Source organism: Neophocaena asiaeorientalis, unplaced genomic scaffold, assembly GCF_003031525.2.
Source record: "Neophocaena asiaeorientalis asiaeorientalis breed wild unplaced genomic scaffold, Neophocaena_asiaeorientalis_V1.1 scaffold25, whole genome shotgun sequence".
NCBI classification, from domain to species: domain Eukaryota; kingdom Metazoa; phylum Chordata; class Mammalia; order Artiodactyla; family Phocoenidae; genus Neophocaena; species Neophocaena asiaeorientalis.
The window spans coordinates 5,642,971-5,667,449 of record NW_020172492.1 but is presented as its reverse complement, the minus strand read 5'-3'; the positions used below and the strand labels follow the sequence as shown (position 1 = coordinate 5,667,449).

The 24,479-nt window shown below is 32.9% G+C and overlaps 1 protein-coding gene across 1 annotated transcript in view; it reads right to left on the bottom strand.

Annotated features, from left to right (window-relative positions):
- BRINP3 (BMP/retinoic acid inducible neural specific 3) overlaps nt 1-24,479 on the bottom strand; it is a 412,691-nt gene that overhangs the window by 202,566 nt on the left and 185,646 nt on the right. The window contains exon 3 of the mRNA XM_024738208.1: nt 15,021-15,211. Coding sequence (XP_024593976.1) covers nt 15,021-15,211 — 191 coding nt within the window. The remainder of the gene's footprint in view (nt 1-15,020; nt 15,212-24,479) is intronic.

Below are 24,479 nucleotides of genomic sequence, written 5' to 3'. Positions count from 1 at the left end.
TATGGATGTATTTCTTTTTATTTGGGGAAAAAAATAAAAACACTGGAAGGATTAACCAAAATCTTTTATCTATATTTACAGAGTGGACGTAACACTTTGGGAAGAAAGACTTCTCTGAATATACTTTGTTAAAGTTTTTTAAACACTGGAAAGATATTTTTAAATATTTTATTTATTGTAAAAGTCAATCAAATCAAATAGAAAAAAATCAATCCCTAAGAATTAAAAACAGAAGCCAATGTTACTAAATGCTTATTGTTTAGAGAAGTAATTATTTTAAGTGATTACAAACACAGTACTTTAAATGTAATCCAGTTTTGGAATATATTCTGAGGACAAAAAATGTAAAAGGGATCAGAAAACTTCATTCTGTAGTTTATTTGTAGGTAGGAATATTAGTAGTTGTAGTACAGTTTTATATAGTTTGTATGGTTACATATGGGTGTATGGGCACTCACTGTACAAGTCTCTCTACTTTGAGTGTGTTTGAAAATTTCATTTGAAAAGAAAATCATGGCATAAGTGTTTATGTTTGGCCCACGTTTAAAATATGTTTAGTCATAATAAAATTTTCTTAAGTAATTAGTAAACTCATGACTTTAACATTATGACTAAAATAAAATTCTAAATGATTTGACAGTTTCAGATGATTCCATGAGTAAAATACATCTAAATGCAAGCTCAGCCTCACTGCGTCCGTAATGTTTTCTACAGATTCCTGTATTTAGAAGGACACTTTAATCTTTACTTCAATTCAGCAATACACAAATGAAGTTCAAAACACTGGTTCAACTGATTATTGGACATTACTTTTGCCTTCTGGAGAGGTATGAAAGCCATGTAAATACGTGAAGAGAATCACCTTCACTATGTCTCTCTTGCATTGTAGTGATTTTCCCATTACTAGAGGTGTCCAACATTAATTATATGTCATAGAGCAGAAGAGATAATTAGACCACTATAAAGCATTCTTTTGCTGGATTATGAGGTTCTGTATGAAAAAAAAATGTAGAATTAATTGTTATGGTTTAGGTGTAAGTCTACCAACTACTGGTACCAAACAGATTCAGGTTCTAATGCTGGCTTCTACTTAGTAATTGAATGATCTTGAATATATAATTTATGATTCTGCTTCCTCTTACATGAGTATAGTAATTTCTTCTTCAAAGCATGGCTATAAGCATGAAACAGATAATATCTGTAAATGACTTACCACATGACTAGAATTCAGAAGTTGCTAGTACATATTTTTTTATTCATCACAATTCCTTAGAACTGCATAAAGCAACTCATTCCATATCTGGGCATTTCTAGTAATTTTAGCTATTTTGTCTTATTTGTGAGGAACAGAAGACTGTCCTACTTCTTTAATGATCTCCTTCTTTTATAAACTTATTAACTCTAGTCCTAGTTTGCATTCACATACAGAGAGTAAAGATCTCCCAAAATAGTCCATTATATACTGTATCCCCCTAATCCCCCTATATGTCTTCACTCTTCAGGTGAAATATGCTATACCATTAATTCTTCTTAATAGGACCTCTACTGAGTCCTACCTCACCCAAAAAGGGAGAATAGCATATGCTAATTTTAGAAAGCAAATTAAATCTTACACCTACAGGAATTAGAAAAAGAAGAATAAATAAAACCCAAAGTTAGTAGAAGGAAAGAAATAAAAAAAGATCAGAGCAGAAATAGATGAAATAGAGACTAAAAAAACCCAGAAAATATCAATGAAACTAAAAGCTGCTTCTTTGAAAAGGTAAACAAAATTGATAAACCTTTAGCTAGACCCATCAAGAAAAAAAGGGATGGTATTTCCTGGTGGTCCAGTGGTTAGGGCTCTGGATTTTCACTGCAGAGGGCGTGAGTTCAGTCCCTGGTCGGGGAACTAAGATCCTGCAAGCTGCATGGCACGGCCAAAAAAAGAAAAAAAAGAAAGAAAAGAAAAAAAGGGAGAGGGCCCAAATCAATAAAATCAGCAATGAAAAAGAAATTACAACCAACACCACAGGAATACAAAAGATTATGAGACTATTATGAACAACTATAGGCCAATTAAATGGACGACCCACAAGAAATGGAAAAATTCTTAGAAAGGTACAATCTCTCAAGACTGAACCAGGAAGAAATAGAAAATAAGAACAGACCAATTACCAGTACTGAAATTGAATCAGTACTGAACCGGAAGAAATAGAAAATAAGAACAGACCAATTACCAGTACTGAAATTAAAACATCCCAACAAACAAAAGTCCAGGACCAGGTGACTTCACAGGTGAATTCTATCAAACATTTAGAGAAGAGTTAAGACCTATCCTTCTAAAACTACTCCAAAAAACTGCAGAGGAAAGAATACTTCTGAACTCATTCTATGAGACCATTGTCACCCTGATACCAAAACTGGGCAACAATATCACACACACAAAAAAGAAAATTACAGGCCAATATCTCTGATGAACATAGATGCAAAAATCTTCAACAAAATACTAGCAAACTGAATCCAACAATACATTAAAAGGGTCATAAACCATGATCAAGTGACATTTATCCCAGGGATGAAAGGATTTTTCAATATCCCCATATCAATCAATGTGATATAACACATTAACAAAGTGAAGAATAAAAAATAATATGATCACCTCAATAGATGCAGAAAAAGCTTTTGACAAAATTCAACATCCATTCATGATAAAAACTCTCCAGAAAATGGGCATAGAGGGAACATACCTCAACATAATAAAGGCCATACATGACAAACCCACAGCAAACATCATATTCAATGGCGAAAAGATGAAAGCATTTCCTCTAATATCAGGAACAAGACAAGGATACCCACTCCTGACCCTTTTATATAACACAGTATTGGAAGTTGTAGCCACAGCAATCAGACAACAAAAAGGCATAAAAGGAATCCAAATTAGAAAGGAAGAAGTAAAACTGTCACTGTTTGCCAATGACAGGACACTATACATAGAAAATCCTAAAGAAGCTACCAGAAAACTGCTAGAGCTCATCAATGAATTCAGGAAAGTTTCAGGATACAGAAATCTGTTGCACTTCTATAAACTAACAATGAACTATCAGAAAGGGTAATTAAGAAAACAATCCCATTTACCATCACATCAAAAAGAACACAATACCTAAGAATAAACCTACCTGAGGAGGTAAAAGACCTTTACTTGGAAAACTATGACACTGGTGAAAGAAACTGAAGATGACACAAACAGATGAAAAGATATACTATGTTCATAGATTGGAAAAATTAATATTGTAAAAATGACCATACTACCCAAGGCCATTTACAGATTCAACGCAATCCCTATTATAATACCAAGGGCATTTTTCACAGAGGTAGAACTAATTTTAAAATTTGTATAGAAACAGAAAAGACCCAGATAGCAAAACAATCTTGAGAAAGATGAACAGAACTGGAGTAATCACACTCTCTAACTTCAGACTACACTACAAAAGTACAGTAATCAAAACATTATGTTACTGGCATAAAAAAAGACACACAGATCAATGGAAGAGTATAGAGAGCCCATAAATAAACCCACTCACTTATGGTCAATTAATCTATGACAAAGGAAGCAAGAATACAAAATGGAGAAAAGACAGTGTCTTCGATAAGCGGTACTGGGAAAACTAGACAGCTGCATGTAAAAGAATGAAATTAGAAGACTTTCTTACCCCATATACAAAAATAAACTCAAAATGGATTAAAGACCTAAATGCAACACTGGAAACCATAAAATTCCTAGAGGAAAACATAGGCAGAATACTCTTTGATATAAATTGTAGCAACATTTTTTATGGATCTTTCTCTTAAAGCAAAGGAAATAAAAGCAAAAATAAACAAATGAGGCCTACTTAAATTTAAAAGTTTTTGCACTGCAAAGGAAAGCACTGACAAAACAAAAAGACAAACTACTAAATGGGAGAAAATATTTGCAAATTATATGACAAATAAGGGGCTATTATCCAAAATATATAAACAGTTCATACAACTCAAGATCAAAAAAACAAACAACTGGATTAAAAAATGGACAAAAGGCCTGAATAGACATTTTTCCAAAGAGCACATGCAGATGACCAACAAGCACATGAGAAGATGCTCAACATCACTAGTAATCAGGGAAATGCAAATCAAATCCACCATGAGATATTACCTCACACCTGCAAGAATGGCTATCATCAAAAAGAACACAAATAACAAATATCGATGAGGATATGGAGAAGAGGGAACTCTCATACACTCATGGTGGGAATGTAAACTGGTTCAGCCACTGTGGAAAACAGGCTTCTCAAAAAACTAAAAATAGAATTACTGTATGACCCAGCAAAATTCCACTCCTGGGTATATATCCAAAAAAACCAAAAACACTAGCTGGAAAAGATACACGCACCCCAATGTTCATAGCAGCATTATTTACAATTACAAATATATGGAAGCAACCTAAGTGTCCATCAACAGATGAATGGATAAAGAAGATGTGATATATATATACACAATGGAATTCTACTCAGCCATAAAATGAAGGAAATTTTGCCATTTGCAGCCACATGGATAAACTTGGAGGTTATTATGCTAAGTGAAATAAGTCAGAGAAAGATAAATACTTTATAATATCACCTATATGTGCAATCTAAAACCTACAACAAACTAGTGAGCAATACAAAAAAGAAGCAAACTCACAGATACAGAGAACAAGCTAGTGGTTACCAGAGGGGAGGGGGAAAAGGGAGGAGTGGTATAAGGGTAAGGGATAAAAAGCAAATTCAAACTAATTTAAGAATATTTTACAAATGTTAGATTGTCTCATGATACAACTGGAAAATGACACAAAATAAGAGCTAGGGATTAACTATTTCAGAGTGTTTCTCATTATAAGAATATGAAGGAGAAGACAAACATTAATATATGTTTCAGTAATCAAAGATGAAGGTAGGAAAATGATGGCCCGTGAACATCATCATGAATATTTGAAGTTTTCATTCTCTATCTACTGGAGATTTTTGAAATATTTCTTTTGTTTTTCACAGAGTTCACATTTGCTTGTAAGGTACAGGTAGATGTGTCTTTAGCATTCTATGCTGAGAATAAATATATGTTACAGACAACAGGGAAAATCAAATGGAAAAACTTCGTTGTAAATCTTAATACACTTTTATTATTAATTTTGCTGTTTATTTTTTATTTTTTAATTTGATAAAATTTAATGATATATTGAGGTACAGGAAAGCATGAGTTTTGGAGTCAGGTGTATGTGAGGGCTTATCCTCATAGCCCACAGTCCCACTACCAGTTGGCTGTAGGACTTTGTTAAAGTCACACATAACCTTAGCATTCCCATCTCTAAAACAGAGGCAATATCCCACTCTCAACTGTTAGAGAAGATTAAACAATACAGTTCCTCTTTAGAGTCTGGCACAACACGTTTGCTGTGTACAATAAATGTTGATTTCCTCTCCTTTCCTTTTTTATTAGGGCCTAACAGGAAATGATGAGCTTTTAAATTTTCATAAGTTAGAATTTCATAGATATTAAATTTCACCACAGAAACCTGATCTTAGTCAAAATTGTTTTCTAGTGGAACTTTTAATCAGGATGTATAGGATTACTAAAGATAGTAGTTGGTTATCCTCCCAATAAGCAGATAAAGAGAAGCCATTCATAAATTGCTTGTGGTTGTTCTCCACAATGGAACATTATTCCATGTATGCAAAAGCTTTCACTGCAGTCAAGCATGTGAGGCAGTTTAAATCTGCAGTTTAAATTATTATAATTGTTCTTTTATGAATGCTTTGTTTTAAACCCTTACTTACAACAGACCAGACAACTAGGTGATGTAAGCTGGCTAGCTTATGCCACATTCCAAGTTTTATAAATCATGGACTGTTAAATATCGAAGATATTTTGACAAGGCCATTCAGTCTAAATGGAAAATAAGGCTATTTCTTTCCTCCAAGAGATCTGTTTTTCAAATTATACACAGCTACCATGCTTTTGTGATGATATTCATGGTCTTTACCTTCTTTGAGACTTTCATAGTCGTCTTAAGAAAGAAGAATGCATTCTCAACTTTAATTGCAAATCTCTCTTAATATAAAAATATTCAGATTTGAAAACTGAGATATATTATTCAACTAAAAATTTGTGTTCAAATGTCATTTTCATTCACATTTTTTAAACCAGCTGTAGCTCAAAAGCATGACATGAGTGCCAAAGGACATCCACCCATTTTGTAAAAACTAAATGTGATTTTGAAGTGATTCAATATTCTGAGTCTGTTAGAAAGTGAAAAGGATTAATGATTGTAGAGATAAAAAGATGTGATTATTTCACACAGAAATCATGCAGCTGTGCCTTTTACAACTAAAACGCTGTGGTAGTTTATGGACATTAAAAGCACATATTGAAGGATGCTTTCATAGAGAATGAGAAACAGAGGACAATAAAACAAAAAAATCATGACTTTAATGTTATCCTATGATTAGTTCATAGGGTAGGAGTAGGTATATTTGATATGTTGTGGACCTCACAATTATGTATTTTTCTGTCCTGGTTTTCAGGTAATTGATGTTGTGTCCATGACAAACAGAAATGAAAGAACTTTCATACAATTATCTCTCCACTTGAATTTTCTCAACTGGCATTCTCATGTATATAGTTATTGGGGATAGAGGTAATACTTTCAAAATGTTAGAACAAAAAGCAATGGATAAGAGAATGAGTAAAATAATCCTAGGGATAAATCAAGAAGATGCCACAGATTATTCTTTGCAATTTTAATTCTATCATGGATGTAAACATGCATACATGTATTTATAGTCCATTGTAAAGAACAAGTGATGCCCTTTAACCTGGTATTGAAAATAAAAATGTTTAGATCAGTGAATACACACAAACCAGCTATGTCATGATTCAGTACAGGTTTTGAGAGGCATCAGAAAGTTATACTAATTTTTTTGCTTTTGCCCTCTGCCAGGAGGACAGCATGTTCCAAAGAGGGCCTTCCTCATCTTTATTCCCAGAATGAGCCAACAACACTCAGAGCAGAATCGCAGGGGATCCACAGTCAAAACACGTAATATTAGGGAGACACAACCATTATAGTTGTAATGCACTGAGATTCAAGGTTATTTCTTTTTTAAGAATGAAGCTAACAATGAAGCTAACTCTTGGATGTCAGCTGTATTTTATTTTATTTTATCATTGCTACTGCCCTTGGACTAGTATCCTGACCTGTAATGTGTACCCTTCTACCCAGGGAAAAAAAGGTACATTTATGGCAAATATCTTTCTGGTCATTCAACTTCCTTATACCTGAAAATCTTATTGTGAATGTCTATTTTGCTTTTGTGTGAGTTTTACTTATCAAAAACTGCTATTTGAGTAGAAATTCTTTGCACAGGAATAACCAGTGCAAATATAGCTTAAATGTAATTGTTTGTAGTTTTACTTTTGATGTATCACTTTAGTTCAAAAATGTTATCCTATTGTTAGTAATAACAGATCATATTATTCATTGTGGTTTTTATTCCTTAAAAAATTCCCTAAGTTTTACTATATTTTAAGTATCACTGTCCTTTTGAAATTTTATTTCACTTTTCACAGTGTTTTACTTTACTCTTACTACTAATGATCATCCTTCCCTAGCTTAATGTGTTAAAAGGTATACATCCTGACATGTATCTTTCCACTAACATAGTGTTGTAGAAGAAAACGGTGTTTTAGAAACATATAGAAGAGAAAAAATTCTAGAAAAATAGGCTTCTAACAAGGAGCAGAGGCAAATATATAAAGACAGTAAAAAACAGACATGTTGGCTTAACACCAATTGGCATCTGCAAGATATTTTTGGAAGGAAATAGCTAGCCTTCTACAGCTTTGACAAAGAAACATAGTATGTTTTGCAAAATATTCCAAAAGAAAACAACTGATCTTATGATTATTAATAGTTATCCCCCCTGAAAAGTCTGAAAAATTTCTAAATAAAATTGCCCAGATACAATAGTCTCTATAGAACGATGACATGAAAGAAGAGTAACTGGAAATATATAGTTTCAAGGATAGAGGGAACAGAATACATCCTGAATGAAATACAATTAAGGTACTTCTATTTTGGAGTTGCTTATAAACAATGCTATAATGAACATTTTGTTATGTAAAATTACAGACTTGCTATTATTTTGGTAGAATTAATTCTCAGAAGCGAGATTTCTGGAACAGTTAAGTACTCTCTAAATTTATATAGACACTCTAAATAGTGCTGTTCAAACTTAATGTGCATGTAAATCACCTGGAGATCTTGTTAACATGTTTCTGATTCATTAATCAGGAATGGAATCTGAGATTCTGCATTTCTAACAAGCTCCAAGGTGATGTTGATGCTGTTGGATCATGGACCACACTCAAGTAACGAGGCTCTAAACCACAGTAAAATTTATTACCAATTTAAATGTCTGTCTTTATCAGTGACCTGTGTGTTCCTTTAAGGAAGGTGGTGAATCTTTGCACTTTTATAGGTAACTCAGTACGTATGTGTCAAATTAACGGACAGGTGATTTATCTGTCCTATTAAAGTGCTACAAAGAACAAGAAAGTATATAATCATATTTACAAAATTCTAAAATTTAGCATTTATCTTTTGACTTAGTTGCCAAGAATGCTATTATTAAGATCAACTGACATAGCAATTTTAATTTCATCTTCTTTGTTATCTTTATTATTATTTTTATAAATGGGCTCAAATCACTTTAGTAGACAGCTGCCTTATAAACCATCAAAAGTGAATTAACAATATTATTTTAATTTCAAAGTTTTCATTTTATTTACCAGATAAACATGAGAGATAGGGATAGAGATGAGAGAGCGAAAGAGAGAAAGGAGAGACAGAGACAGAGAGATGAACTGATATAATTAATCTTAAGTAGTATGAGTAAATATTCGGTTTAATACCAGTATGGCAGTACCATTATTTTAATAATTCCCTGGGATATAAAGCTTCAGAAAATTGTTCTTTTCTTCCTTTCAGTTCTTTTTCTTCAACAGAATATGTATTCTAATGGAATGCATACATTCCATGTATCTTCAATTATTTATATTTAATTAAGAAATAAATTATATATACATATCTTGGCAGATTAACTCCTTTAAATTACATTACAGATAAACTAAAATAAAAGGATTTGTACCTCCTAAGAAGAGACAAAGTGAAAATGAGAAGGATAGCTGTTAATCTATTTTGAAAGAAGATGGTACATGACATAGAATTAAAAACTAACTGTGAATACTTTATACAGAATGTAATTCACATAGTAAAAAGTGAGAATTGAGTATTTCTGAAATTAAACAAGGATATTTGGAATCTTATACTTACAGGGATGCTAGAATATAGGGAAAAAAATAACTAATATTCTATCATACCCCAGCTTACCTCTGTTTTTTTTCTTTGAGAGATATATACACAAAAAATATGTATCATAAAACTAAATAAACTACCTTGCAGGCATAGTTAGTTATATACTATGCAGTTATATACTATGTAGTCACTGAGGTAATACTTGTTATTTTAAATAATTGCCCTAGTAAGTTAATTTTACTCTGGACCACAATCAGGCATTTTTTTCACTCTAACAATGAAGAAAATATTTTCTATATTTAACAAAATTAAACACCTGGCAAAATAGTTAAGTTGAGCAATATGGTAACTGCAGATACATGTTCAGAAGAAGCACTTTCAGAAAAAAATTTCAAAAACAAACTTGCATGTGAAAAAAACAATTGTAACTCTTTCTGCTAAAAATTTAATTATGGCCTTTAAAACTATGCATTCAAAACCAGTGGTAAAAATGGAAATGCTTTTATGTTGCTGAGAATAAAAAATATTCTTTAAAGTTGTAAATGAACAAATCTTAATACATTATCCAGTTGCTCATAGAATTTTGGTCCAAAAAAAAAAAAAATCTCTATCAGGAAAAGAGTACTTTGGAGGGAAGCTATTTTGCCTCCAAAGTCCTCACTGTGTCCACATTCCTGACTCCACCCACAGAGGTGTAGTGAGCTGACAGACAGGCTGGGTGTAGGGAAGGGACTGGCATGAGAAACCCAGCCTCTTGCTCTTCTTCCTCTTTAGGATGTGCTGTCCGGAGAGCAGAGCACCTGTTTCCATCAGCTTCTCACTGCCTTAAGCTTTAGAGAGCCAAGTCTCACCCAGGAGGTGTTCACATTCTCATGCGACTGTGAGTGGCTGAGGGCATGGCCTATGGACTAATTAGACAAGTCTGTGTAATTCTGGAGGTGAAGATGAGGTCACACTTAAAGTTACTATAAATATTTTGTTATAACATTTTTATAAATTTTAAAATGAATTTTTGGTTTTCATCTTCCTTAGTCCTTTGTCCTTTATTATGGATCTAAAATCCTGATCTGGTACTTTTAGCAAACATCCTCCGTCTGCTCAATAAGCCCAACTATTTTAAGGTCTTTTTGTTTTCATTCACTTATTATTTTTTTGTATTTCTGTATTCACTGAAATAAAAGATACACTTTTATTTCAGTGTTTGTCATATATTGTATTATAATGAAATATATTACAAAAACAGTCATGAAATATATTCCATAGCTAGAAATCAATATATCCCAGGAGTGCAATCTATTTCAAGATTGATTCTTTAAATTGAGTAGCTTATTTTAGATTTTAAACAGTGACAGAGTTTAGATATCATTATCCCAAATAGAAGCAAGCTAAATTACTATATTGATAAATAGTCGGGAAGCTATAAGATGAAACAAATAGGGAAAATGATATATATTGAAGAAGGTTTTTTATAAATTATTTTTCCCTATAGGAAGATAATTCAATCACTGGCTTTATCTATCATAAAATATCCCATTAAAGGCTTCAAATATGCTATCCCAAGTTTTACGTCTAAGTCAACAATATGATGTACTAAATAAATAACTCTTGGGAAAAAAAGACATTTTTCATTAATTTCCTTTTCACTGCTTAAATGCTGGTAGAGAGTACTTTGCACTCAACTTGTTTTGAAAAATGTTTAAATTTAGTTGAAGATCTAGTTACTTAGGAGGCATCTACTTATAAAATAATTGGCTTTTTCAGATGCAAAGTAGTATGTACAGACTGGATAAACAGCAAGGTCCTACTGCATAGCACAGGGAACTATATTCAATATTCTGTGATAAACCGTAATGGAAAAGAGTATAAAAATGTATATGTATAACTGAATCACTTTACTGTAAAGCAGAAATTAACACAACATTGTAAATCAACTATATTTCAATTAAGAATAAAAAATAAGAAAATAATTTTTTTAAAACTGGCTTTTTGTTAAAAATATTTGCTTTTATACATGACATCCTCAGTGTGTTAATATTAGAGTTGTTCCTCAATCTGGGTCAATTAAGGAGAGAGAAAGAGAATTTGCTCAAGTTAAATACCACCAATCTCAATTTTTTAAGAAATAGAGTAATACAATTTCATGTTCAGTCAGGTAAAACATATGAAATTAAAATACACTTACAGCAACAAAAAGGACTTAGTGTAATTACAACAGCAATAATTTAAAAATTGCCTGAAATCAACCTAGTATATATTTTAATTGCAAACAGTTTATATCCTTAAGCTACTTAACTAATTTCATGCATTTTAGCTAAATTATTAACATCACCCAACAGAGAGATTCCTGAAGGAAAATATAAGTAACATTTAAAGACAAAAAGAGAATTCCAATAGAAAATACCAGGAACACTAAATCCAAAGAATGGTCAGAGATTAGAAGGCAAGTGAGAGTGGCAATTCTATTCTTTCCCCCTCACCACCATTGAAGAAATTGCTTGAACTAGACTTTTAAATAATTGAAGTAAAGCAATTTTGAGAAAGCGTATTGTCATTATTAATCAACCCAAAGAAGTGACTTACCACAAAGGTTTTTATAACCCCCCTTTATAAAAACAAACAAAAAACATGCAAAACAAAAACTATTTTAAGACAACAGTGGGGCATTCATAATGCGAAAACAATGAAATAAATCAAAATGTCACCGTAATTTTGCTACTAAGGAACAAAAATGTCCTTGAGAATCAACTGTACTTTTGATATCTTCTGCCTTCCCCCTTGTCCCTTCCTTCCTTTCTTGTTTGAAGAATACATTTCATGTTCTGAAATTCTTCTGGGAACTCTGTATTGTTGATACAATGGTAACGAAACCTAGGATGTGTTTCAAGACCACTGAACTTTTTAAAAGGAGATGTTATAGAAATAATTTAATTTTCACTTTTACTTCAGATTTTATTACATTAATAATCATTGTCAATACTAAGCCAAATAGACACAGCTTTCAAAGAAGCAGTTTTCACAATTATGGGAATATTTTGTCATTGTTTTGCTATCCATACTGCTGTAGTAACAATAGCAATAACATTAATTCTTGGCATGTTTATGCCAAGGACATTTTCCTACACTTACACTAATCTTCCCATGGCCTTGTCACACAGGTGTTAACTCTCCCCGTTTCAACTAAAAAAAAACCCTAAAAATCAGTGAAGTTACTTAACAGTTTTTAAAGTCTCACAATTGGTTAAAAAAAAAAAAAAAAGGAGCCAGGATTCAACACCAGGCTTGTCTGATCTCTTTATCTCATTATTTTAGTATTATCCATTTATGGAGGAAAGCAATGGTGAGAGAGTGCATATTCACAGCTAAGCTTTCCTGTCCTCCTGAACCCCCTACATCTTCTGCCTTTCATTCCTTAGGGTTACATGGCAGACTTGTTTCTTTGGCTTATCCAGGGATCTCTCTTTCTCCACCCTCTCCATGCCTGGCTCTCCTGCTCTCACTTTCATCCTGATTCTCTCCAATTCTGAATCTATTTGTTTAACTGACCTTTTTTGGATCCATGGATTTTCTTTCTCATTCAGTCTTCTTCCTGAATTAGATCTCGATTATCCTCTGTCCATTTCAGAGTTTTGATGTTTATCTAGTGGACTGGGCAGCCTCAGCCTCCTAGCAAAGTGTAGTTTCACTTATTTTCATTTAACAAGTATGTAATGAGAAACTAATTGTGTGCCAAGCACTACAATAATGTCGACTGAAAAAAATTCACAACCTAAAAGTTGAGAATTAAGTTTTATTTGGTGGACAAAATGGAAGACTTCAGCCCGGAACACAGCATCTCAGAGAGCTCTGAGGGATAGCTCCAAAGAAGTAAGGGATGAGCCAGGATATATAGGAGTTTTGCAATAAAAGCGGGTAGTGGAACATCAAAAGATTGCTGTTAATTAAAAACCGGACATCTCAAGTTAATGAATTTAGTGCTTTTCTATTTATGGGAAGATGCCAGAGTCTGGGCTCACTGAAATCATTCCCCTGATATGCACCTTAACTATCTAGGGCCACTATCCTGCTTTTCTCCATCCTGAGTCCCCTCAGGGTGCACAGTCGGAGGCAGCTGTAGTGGCTGTTGGCCTGATGGCCGCAACATGCTTTGTTTACTGATATGGCAGGGGACATTTTCCATCCACAATAACTACATGAGTAAATTGGTAACAAATATAGGCAAGATTCCTGTTTTTAAGAAAATAAAAAATTTTCACATAATAATAAATACTATGAAGAATGCAGAGTGAGATCATGAAGTAGTAGAGAATATTGGTTGTCTATGGGCACTGTTGCTGGTAGGATGATTAGAAAAGGTCTCTCTGAGAAAGTAACATTTGAGCAGAAAAATATGAAGTTTCCTTGTGGCTGAAACATAGAGCATGATCAGGAGAGAGAACAGATGAGGTTTGAGATGAAAGCCAATGGCAGAGCATTCATGCGGTGCCTTAAGAAACCACAGAAAGACATCTGGATTTCATTTCAACTGGCTAACTGTAGGTTTTAATTAAAAAAGGAAATGATTTGACCCAACTCAAGTTTAAAAGATCTGTGTGAAGGATGGACCTTAGGAATATTCTAAGAGAAACATGGTGGTGACTTGGTGTAGGGACACTGCAGTGGAAGTCAGGAAAGAGCTGGATACGGGATATATTCTAGAGGAATAAACTGACGTGACTTGGTGACAGACTGGATTGGCAGGTAAACGGAAAAAAAGACACATCCTCTAAGACTGGGAAAATGAAGAGCATTTTCACACTACCTCACCATTGGTGTGAACTAGCCTGCCCGGCTTCAGTAAACTTAACTGAGAAACTGACAAGGGATCAGGGAATCACTGTTTTCATGGTGATTCCTATCCAATTATGTCCACTGCTCCTATTATAGGAAAGAGTAAGATCTATTTAAAACGGAATGTTTGGACATTATTTAAAGTCCTACACAAAATTAAATATACAGAATTCTGGGGTATTTATAAGTTTTAGAAAAATGTCATTTTCTTCCTATTACACACTATCTCCCCCCAAATCATTTAAGTGTATTCAAAATACTGAATTATACATCACCATGATAAAACACACACTTAATGGTATTACATCACATTGAGGAGGGTGACATTATTAATCTCTACTTTCATATCGTGCATCTTCATTGATATTTATTACTCCCTTCACATCATATATCAACTACAATCAGAAATGTTAAAATAGCTCTAAAAAATGTAATTTTAGAATTTCAACATTTACTTTGGGACCTTTCCTGCTCTCTGTAACCTGAAGTCCCAGCTGTGACTTGATTGCTTATTATTCAATTTTTAAACAAAATCTGGCTCATCACCTTGCATTATAGAGTGTAATAACTATGCCTATATTTAACAGAGGCTATTAGTTTGTAAATTGCTTTCAGGCAGAAACTAAGTGAAAATCCTCTGCCTCATCATTGTGATCACCATACAAGATATTTAGTAATAACTCAATAAATGTTTTGATTAAAAGTTAATGAATGAAATTTAGGATTATTCAAACTGCAGTGATTTGGATGAATCGACACTTTTCCTTGACTTATACAGTTTTATGCACAAGCACACACAGGCACAAATATTTTCAAAGAGTCGTACCTCCCAGAGTAGCAGATAGCAAGAAATGTGTCCCATATTTCTTGATAAGGTTTTCTGTGATTTGCTGAAGGGTAGGTCGACGTCCCAAAAGTCTTATGTTGCGGAAGAATTCAGGGGCAAGAGGCAGAGGGGAGCCAAGGAAATTTCTTCTCTCAACTGCAAGGTTATTTACTTTCCAGCGGCCAAACTCCCTGAAAAGCAAATTTATTTTTATTCGTAAATACATAATCTATCTGAATGTTTTCATTTGAAAAGTTCACTTGATAGTTTCGTTGGGGTCACTACATTACAATGATTCTTGTTTGTAATAATACTTCATGTGCTATGAGTAAGTAGGAGAAGCAATATTTAGAATTTATGTAGCTGGAGTGAATATCCTGAAACCAAGTCATGGAGAGGAAAAATAAACCACTTAAAGCAACAGACTCCACTGACTTTTTTTCCAAAGGAAAAATGTACTCATAAAAATGATTTCAGGGCTTCCCTGGTGGCGCAGTGGTTGAGAGTCCGCCTGCCGATGCAGGGCACACGGGTTCGTGCCCCGGTCCGGGAAGATCCCACATACCGCGGAGCGGCTGGGCCCGTGAGCCATGGCCGCTGAGCCTGCGCGTCCGGAGCCTGTGCTCCGCAACGGGAGAGGCCACAACGCTGAGAGGCCCGCGTACCACAAACAAACAAACAAAAGATTTCATTATGTATAGAATATTAATGTAGAATTATTTTTTAAAAGGGAAACTAAAGTAATATTTTACCATTTTCCAATGGAAATTGAAAAAAGAATAAATTTATTTTCAGCATTAATGATTATTTTCTATTCACTTTAGAGTGGGAACTTGTCAAACCTCAGGAATACTAAGGCACTGTAGAAGAATTTTTAAAAATATGATCCAAAGAAAAACTGTTTTTTTATAATAATTATTGTTTACAACATAATTTGAAGCCCCAATTCAACTTAATTAGTAATTACTCAAGATGCAAAATAACTTTTAAGGTGGATATGGTCAAATTAGAGAAGTAGCAAATATGATTATAAAAAATTTAGGTATAAAAAATGTATACACTTATATTAAGTTAAAGTCAACCTAATAATAATTTAGAAAATAACTACGGTGAACTGGATTGCCTGATATCAACCATACAGATTTTTTTTCTGAGCAGTGGTCTGATAAAATCTCAAATACCTTCCACAGAGAAGATTTCCCTCTACTAGATTTAAACACTCCTACATGTGTAATTTAACTGTTACTACTTAGCAAATAAAATGTTGATTAAATATTGTATAAATAATTGCCATACTTATTTATATTTTTGCCTCCAAAAAATTCCTGGAATGCACCACAAAAAGGTGCATGATAGATACATCTGTGAACCAGACTCTGCATGGAGTTCACATTCTAGAGAAAGTTTTAAAAATAAATAAAATAAAGATGTTAAGTTAAATTTTACAAACATCCAGATTGTGACAAGGGCTGAGAGCTACCACAAACAGACTGCTGTGATGGGCCGTAGGGCTGTGGACAGGATGGCCCTATTTTATTTTAAGTGACCTGAGAGGGCAACTCTGAAGAGGTGGTATTTGATACTTAGTCTCTAAAGGTAAAATAAAAGAGGCTAGATGTGGGGAAGCACCAAATAGATTTACACAGAATAAGGAAAAACAGTAAATACTTCCAGGACCAAGAACCATGCCCCTGATAGAGTCGCTTGCCATGAATAACTTGTTCCTGTGACACACATCTGGCAGCCACACAATCCATCCAGTCTTTTGGAAGTTAATTATAAGATAAGATTCACTAAAGAATCTAGGTACGGTCTTGGCCTGAAAATAAGTCAACTTAGTGTTTCCTTCATTGAGAAACTCTCGCTATTACCTCTGCAAATCAGCTGATCCAAACAGTTTTGAATAGTATTATTCTACCAATGGTTCTCAAATGTCAGCACCTATCAGAATCACCTGGAAACTCCACCCCAGAGTTTCTGATACATGAGGCCTCGGATGGGGTCAAGAGTTTGCATTTTCAACAAGCAATGCCAGTACTGCTATCTGGGGAACAAACTTTGAAGAAAACTACTGATTAGGTAATTTGGTGTGTTGTTTTTAAAATTTACTCAAAGTGCTCTCTTTTCAGTAAATCTTGGGCTTTTAGAGATACTATACTGGATTTATTACTTCATATTTCCTCAGAAGAGAGTAAGAATGTCATTGTTATTGTTCCAAACTTAATTGGTATCAGTAATTTTTTGTCTTTTCATCTTGTAAGAAATTTACTTGAATGTATTTGTGCATGTGTGTGTTCGATATATATGTAGAATATACATATGTAAATACATATTCAAAACTGTGAAGGAGAGCATTTAAAATAAAATAAGTTTTAGTATTTTGTGAATATAAGATATATAGTAATACAATGCTTCTAAGAAGTTGTTTATTAAACCATGATCTAAATAATAGCTGCTCATTAATTTCCACTTTTCCCTCAAACATTTACTTTTTTATTTGCTGAAAAAACTTTATAATTTTATCAAGGGATAGTAACATAGCTTGAACCTAAAGTTGTGGTATATCTTTTTCAATGGTTTAAATTACCAAATTTATAAACTCATATGTATATTTTCATAACTTAAAATGTGAATTGCTAAGTGAAGTAATTGGACTTAAGTAACCAAGAAGATTATCAATGGTGGTATTTTACAACCCATACAAACTCTCTCTAAACTGCTGAGTATTTCTTGCTAGATGGCTGTGGGTAACTACATAGTGGGAGAGTGCCATTCTAGCCTCCCTTATTTTTTTTAACAATTTGTAAATATATAATACCAACCTGCAATCAGTACCAACCCATGATCTATTCTGACTTGAAATATTTGCAACTTTAGTTTGTTCCTCTTAAATTTGACAAAGAATGGATGTAATATGAAAGAGCTAGAACAAATTTACATCATTTTCTGAAATCAGCTTATAACATTAATTTAACAAGAAAATTTATTAATGGTTTGCTACTTATTGTCATAACTACCAGATATCTTGGTAGTAATATAGATGAATAGAAGAAAACCTCTGACCTCAAGGGTTCCAAAATTATACTAAGTGAAGTATAATATGAATGAATAAATTGCAATTCAATGGCTTTACAATATTTTTATGTGCAAAAATACAAGTAGGCCAGTAGCTTATTGAGCACAACCCCTCTGCCCAATTCCTTGATATAAATGTTGCTAATCTAACTCACTTCGAATATGTTTTCTCTTCCCTTATATTCACACACTTCAGAAGGCTATAAAGAGCCTAAGACTATGGACAACCTTCCAGGGAGCTTTCTTCATCTATCAGGTGCTTTTTATTACTACAGTATGTTAACCTCAATTAAGTTTATGGTCTCAATTCACCTTTTGACATTTCATTGGGACAAAACACTTTGCCACCCCATCTGGTTAATTTACCCTCTCTGTCATGCAACACCAAAAGTAAAGGACAGACTCTTCGGAAGTATCACCAAACTAAGACTATAACTAAATCAACCAATCAACTAATTAACTGAATGAATGAATGAATGGATTTTAAAAAACAGGATTGTTAGTAACCATAGCAAATTGTTTTCTTAATTTTCAGAGCTTCATCTAAAATTCTTCTCTTAGTTTTTTTTAATATTTTCATATAAAGAATGAAGTAAAATATTTTACTTTCTATTGTGTATATCCCAAAAGTATAATTTGAGTAGAAAAAAAATGTTGGTTTGAGAACGGAGATCTCTCATTTCCACTCACATTTGGTTTATATTGTAATGATATATGATCACAGGTATAATCTCCATATATTTTGGTGAAAGCCTAGTTAGTACAGAAATCATCCTGAGAAGTGATGATAAGAGCACTTTAAGTAAAGGAAATCATCTCTGGACAGTTAAGTACCACACTATGAGCTGTGGACATAGATATGAATACAAATATTGTGTCTCTTACCTGGGCACAGGTATGATTGCATTTACCCATGTGGCCACGCAGCTTCCTTTGACCAATAAAGTGTGAGCATGTAGGTTAGCCTGGACCCTCAGCCTGGGGCTTTGATCAGCAAATATGATTCGAGTTCCCATCCTTCAACCACTACCCCTGCAGCTTCTCAGGATGAACAAGAGCATGAACTAAAAAGAGATCTTGTCATGTAAATCTACCAAGATTACAGAGTTAGTAGTTGGTTTCCTTGCTTTCTAGCAAAGTCATCTAGTATACCATGGCTGATGTAGAGTATTTTGACTGTGGGGTAACTTGAGAAGGCAAAAAGGAACTAATGGTTGTACATAAATTAGAAACATGGGCACAGTTTTTTTTTTCCTTCCTTAAGAATAGATCCACTTCAGTTGGAACTAGACCACACACTCATTAAATTTTGGAAAAACAAAGAAATGGAGTGCTGAATTGAAAACATGCTGTCTGGTATGATTATCATAATGAGAGCATTTTACCCAAAGGCATCTATGGAGTCTATCCAGATGCATTATGTTTATATTAAATAAGAACATTGTTGTATCTAACTAAATGCTGCCTTCTACCTGAAGCCTTCACAGAATGTAAATATCTTCTCATCATAACCTTTGGAAGTCTTTAAATGAAATCAGCACAATCATCATTGTTTAATTTAACTCAGCCCCTTTAGAATCACCACGATTTTGTGGAACACACAAATGGATTGTAAACAGTTCAGCTGGAACATTACTTTGAAAATGTTTTTTTTGGCTCTAAGGAGCCTCCATTAGTTGATTAGAGTTATATGTTTGCTGCTAAAAATTCTGACTTGCAAGCATCATTTTTTATGCGTGTCCACGTAATGTTTACTTTTCTACAACAATATATATTATAATTTTATCCCCACGCATCTCATAAAAAAGGTTGGAAAACCAGAATGACATCAACAAATTCCATTTAAATAACGGTTACATCATTGCCACATTGCCACTGACCTTCCTTATTTGTATTTAAATTCTGTGTGAATGCATAAATGTACTCAGTATATTTGAAATATATTAACTACCATGATTTCTTTAAAATTACACATGTATACTTGGTTCCTGAAAAATACAGAATCTGCCACTGTTGATATTATATATTTTGGACTCACTACCAAAGGAAAGGCAACATAAAAATATTGATAAAATCAGACGACGCATTTGCTGAAAAGACTTATCTTTAACTGCTAACTTAACACTAAATGAAGTTGTTTGTGTAAAGCCCTAAAAGTTTTTATTACATTACTTTTCACAATACTACACTTGTTGGCTTGCAATTTTAATTCTGTCAATATTCATTAACACTTGCAGACACAACAGAATATTAAAACAAAATATACTACCCAAGTACTAATCTGTGAACAAATCCAGCCTAAGAATTATAAATTGAATTGCCAATCTTTAGTAGTAATAACTTTCTAATTACATCTGTAAAGTCATACTGTTCTTAAGAAATGCCATTAATAATCAATACTATCCCCCCATAATTCTATTATGTGTAACTGTTATATATAAAATTGGCTCTTTTAACGTTCTTTCTGTAGCACTTCCAGGTCTCACAAATGATGCTGTTTCCCATTTGGCCAGAAAAAGGGAAATGTTCCTAATGACCTGAATAGCTGTAGCTCTGAAGGCAGTTTTTTAAAAGCAGCTAAATGCTGAGCAGTTGGCAGGGTAGAGAATCCACTCTCTTTCACCCTCCTGCCCCTTAATACACTAATATGTTTTTTTAATTTAACAGTAGCAGGGCTCTTAAAACTTGGGAGGTATTTTGGTGTGAAGCTAGGAATTTAGAAGAATGAATCTACTTTAAAAAAATGGAAGAAAGGCACAATCACAAACATGACATTTGTGAAATGTTTACATGCAGGATTTTGAGAAGCATCATTAATGACTATTGTGTTTTGAATGAGCCGCCAAATTCAGAGGAGAATGGAGAAGACAAATTAGCATTATTGCAACAAAACATTGCCCAACCCAGTAAAGCAACAAGAATTCATTGTAGCTGTAGCCTCTTGACTATATTATTGAATATATAAGATTGGAGTGGGGTTACTGAGAATTTTTAATGAATGGTCTGGTTTATGGCTACTAATGTATATTTTTAATTCTTAAAATATGTTAAATTTTTAGGACTATGAAATAACTGAAAGTGATTTAATTTTATCTTACATAGGTTTAAATCATTTTCTGTAGTTTAATAAATAGGGGTTTAAATGAAATTTTAAGGGAAATTTTATTTATATATATATATAAATAAAATAGAGATTTATTATCCATTTTTAAATTAAATCGCTCCTTTGAAGAGGTGTTAGCAAAAGTTTTGATGTAAAAAATATACATACATGCTGTCAATGAATTACTTTCTAAATTGAGGAGAGAGGGAATTATTTAACAAGCAAAAGCTTTTCTTTCTAAATTTTGGAAGTATAGTTTTAACATCTATTACAACTCATCACAATTATTCCTCAATCACATTCATATAATTATACAGATTTGGTAATTATTGATCAGTGTAGATAAGCTAAGAGACAAATACAACTGAGCTAAAATAAAATGTCTACTCTGATTCCCTGTGAAAAAAAGCAATGAACAAATACTAATGTCTCTTTTTTGAAATTTATAATTAAAAAATTAATTATTTATTTGGGTTACTAAGTTGAAAAATTTACACTTCTTACATAAATTTAAATATTTTAGGGAGCTAGATAATGTTAGTTTTCCAAAGGAGACTGGATTTAAGAGTCAGATAGCTAAAGTTTCAAATCTCATCCTCCATCCAATTGTGAACTCCATCCAATTCAGTTCACAAAATTCAAAGCTGATGACATTTTGGCAAGTTCTTAACCTCACTGATGTAAAGTCATTCCATTTATAAGTGTACGTCCAATAATACTGACTCTGTAGAGTTTTAAAAGAAGTTAAATTTGTAGCAATTAAGTAAAATAGTGCAAGGAGCACAGTTTACTTCTGTGTGTGGTGTGTGTACCACATTTTGGTGTGTGTACACTTGTGAAGTCACAGATTTTTGTCCCAGGATGTCAATGTGAATAAAGATAGCTAGCTAGCTAGCTAGCTAGATAGATAGATAGATCAAGGTAATAAGCTTTAGTGAAATTAATGAGTAAAATTAACAAAAGAATTTTTAAATAGAGCCACACTCAAAGAATCTGCAAACTGTTTTTCTTGGTCCAGGCACAGATTAATAAATTAAATGCTCATCAGTAAGAATAAATGCCAAAAGAATAGTTACCTGCTAATGAAAAATTAATCTGCATTTGATAATTTCTTTAAACATTTAAGCAATAATTTCATTGAGATTTCTTTATAATGGTACAACCTCTACCTTAAACATTGGGACAAATATTTATAAATCATGAATTATGACAATGTGGCTTACCAATTAAATAGCTGAGGTTTCAATAAATCAAAACTTCATATACTTCTTAATTTCAAATAACCTTCAAGTTGCCTCCAAAAAGGCAAGATCAAGGACTTTTTTTTAGAGTAACTAAATGTTTAGAGACAGTGAATACAAATTGTTAATCTTTTAATGAAAATTTTCCATAATAAAAATTATATTTAAGTAATAGTAACACAATTTAATAGAATATTTTTCCTGTAATAAGTTTAAAATATCTTAAAGAAAACTTTTTAAATGTTATGATTTTTAAGGAAAATAAAAATGTGTTGTAGTAGGTCACAGGTTTTAAGATACATATAATTTATTTCAACTTTATGTCTTTCAAATCCACATGTCGTAGGGAGGCTGGATATGGTGTTTTATGACAAAATAAATTTTCAGAAAAATGTATAATTTTAATTTTACAAGGTATAAATTACTCATTCCCTAAATTATAACCTTTCAGTTTGAGTCAGGCTTGAGTTGTCAAAATACCACTTTACACACAAAAAGCTTTTGAAACGTAAACTGGTAATGTTACTTTTCTCTGGATATTATTGTCAGAATCTATGGATTACAAATTGAAACATATTATCTGACAGGCACTTAGTCCTCCTGTCTTCTATGCTTGGAATTCATATAAAATAAATTTGTTATATTTAAAATAGATAACCAAAAAGCACCTACTGTGTAGTACAGGGAACTCTGCTTAATATTCTGTAATAACCTAAATGGGCAAAGAATTTGAAAAAGAATAGATACATGTATATGTATAACTGAATCACTTTGCTAGACACCTGAAACTAACACAACAATGTTAATGTTAATCAACTATACTCCAATATAAATAAAAATTAAAAAAAAGAAAAGATATTAGTTGAATATCACCCACTATATAACCCTTCAAAGACATCAATAACACATGGGGAAATTGCTGTCTTCTCTGCTCTGCCAACTCTGTCTCCAACTAATTCTGCTATGTATACATAGCAGAGTATTCTTTTCCTTCCTAGTAGTTAATATATTTATCTGTGTGGTTATTCAATTAATGTCTGCCTCTTCCATTATATAATAAGCTCCACATAGACATGGATTACGTCTTCTTTTTATAACTATGTATTCTTAAGACTCAGATACATGATCCATAGTAGTCACTCAATAAATACATACTGAAACAACAAAGGAGTGAATGTTATCATGTGAGCTAAAATGAAATAACCACCTAAGAAAGAAAAAGGCTGAAGTTTCTGACTTGTGAGCACACGCCCCAGCTAAAGTTCACAGAAAACCAAGCTCATTGGAAGAATTCATTTTTCAGTTGGGCTCTTTGAGTGTACAAGTGACTAGGGGTGGTTAGGAGTTAACTATTTGCTTTAAATTGAGAATCACTAAGGACTAGGTAAAAACCTACTCCTACTAAAAGTCGAAACATATATTTGAATGTTGAAAAAAAAGCTACCATTGTCTGTGAGTACAGTGAAATCTACAGAGTTGGGGCTCACAGCCTCCATTAGCTAATGCACTTCGGGGAGAGGAGTCCTGCTATCAGTTATAAGAGGATCTTCAATCTTTCGTATCTGTGTCAGCCTAAAGGCAAGGGAAAGACACTGATTGTACAAACTCAAATTCCATACTGCTAGGGGATAGATAAATATATAATATATACTCTGACAAGTTTTTTTCCTAAAAACATTAAAATATAAGTTTTAACAGGCAATAAGTTTAAAGTCTGACTGGCAAAAAGCAAAATTTTCATATTATTTGAAATTTTGATTGTCAAGTAACATTTACCTCAAGATGGAATTTGAAATGATAGTTAAATTAGACTTGTGTTTAAAGTGACTCATTGGTTTAAACTATTGCACTGTGAGGTATATATGCTCTTCTTATCTCCTTTTGGCACATGAGAGGGTTTTGGTGCAAATTATTTCTCTAAGGATGTATACCTAACAATAGCTTGAATCCAGGGAATTTGACACCAAAAGTAATGAACTTAACTTCTTTATAGATTAACAGCAACTTTGAAAGGTGGATTTTAATAGTAATGCATGATAC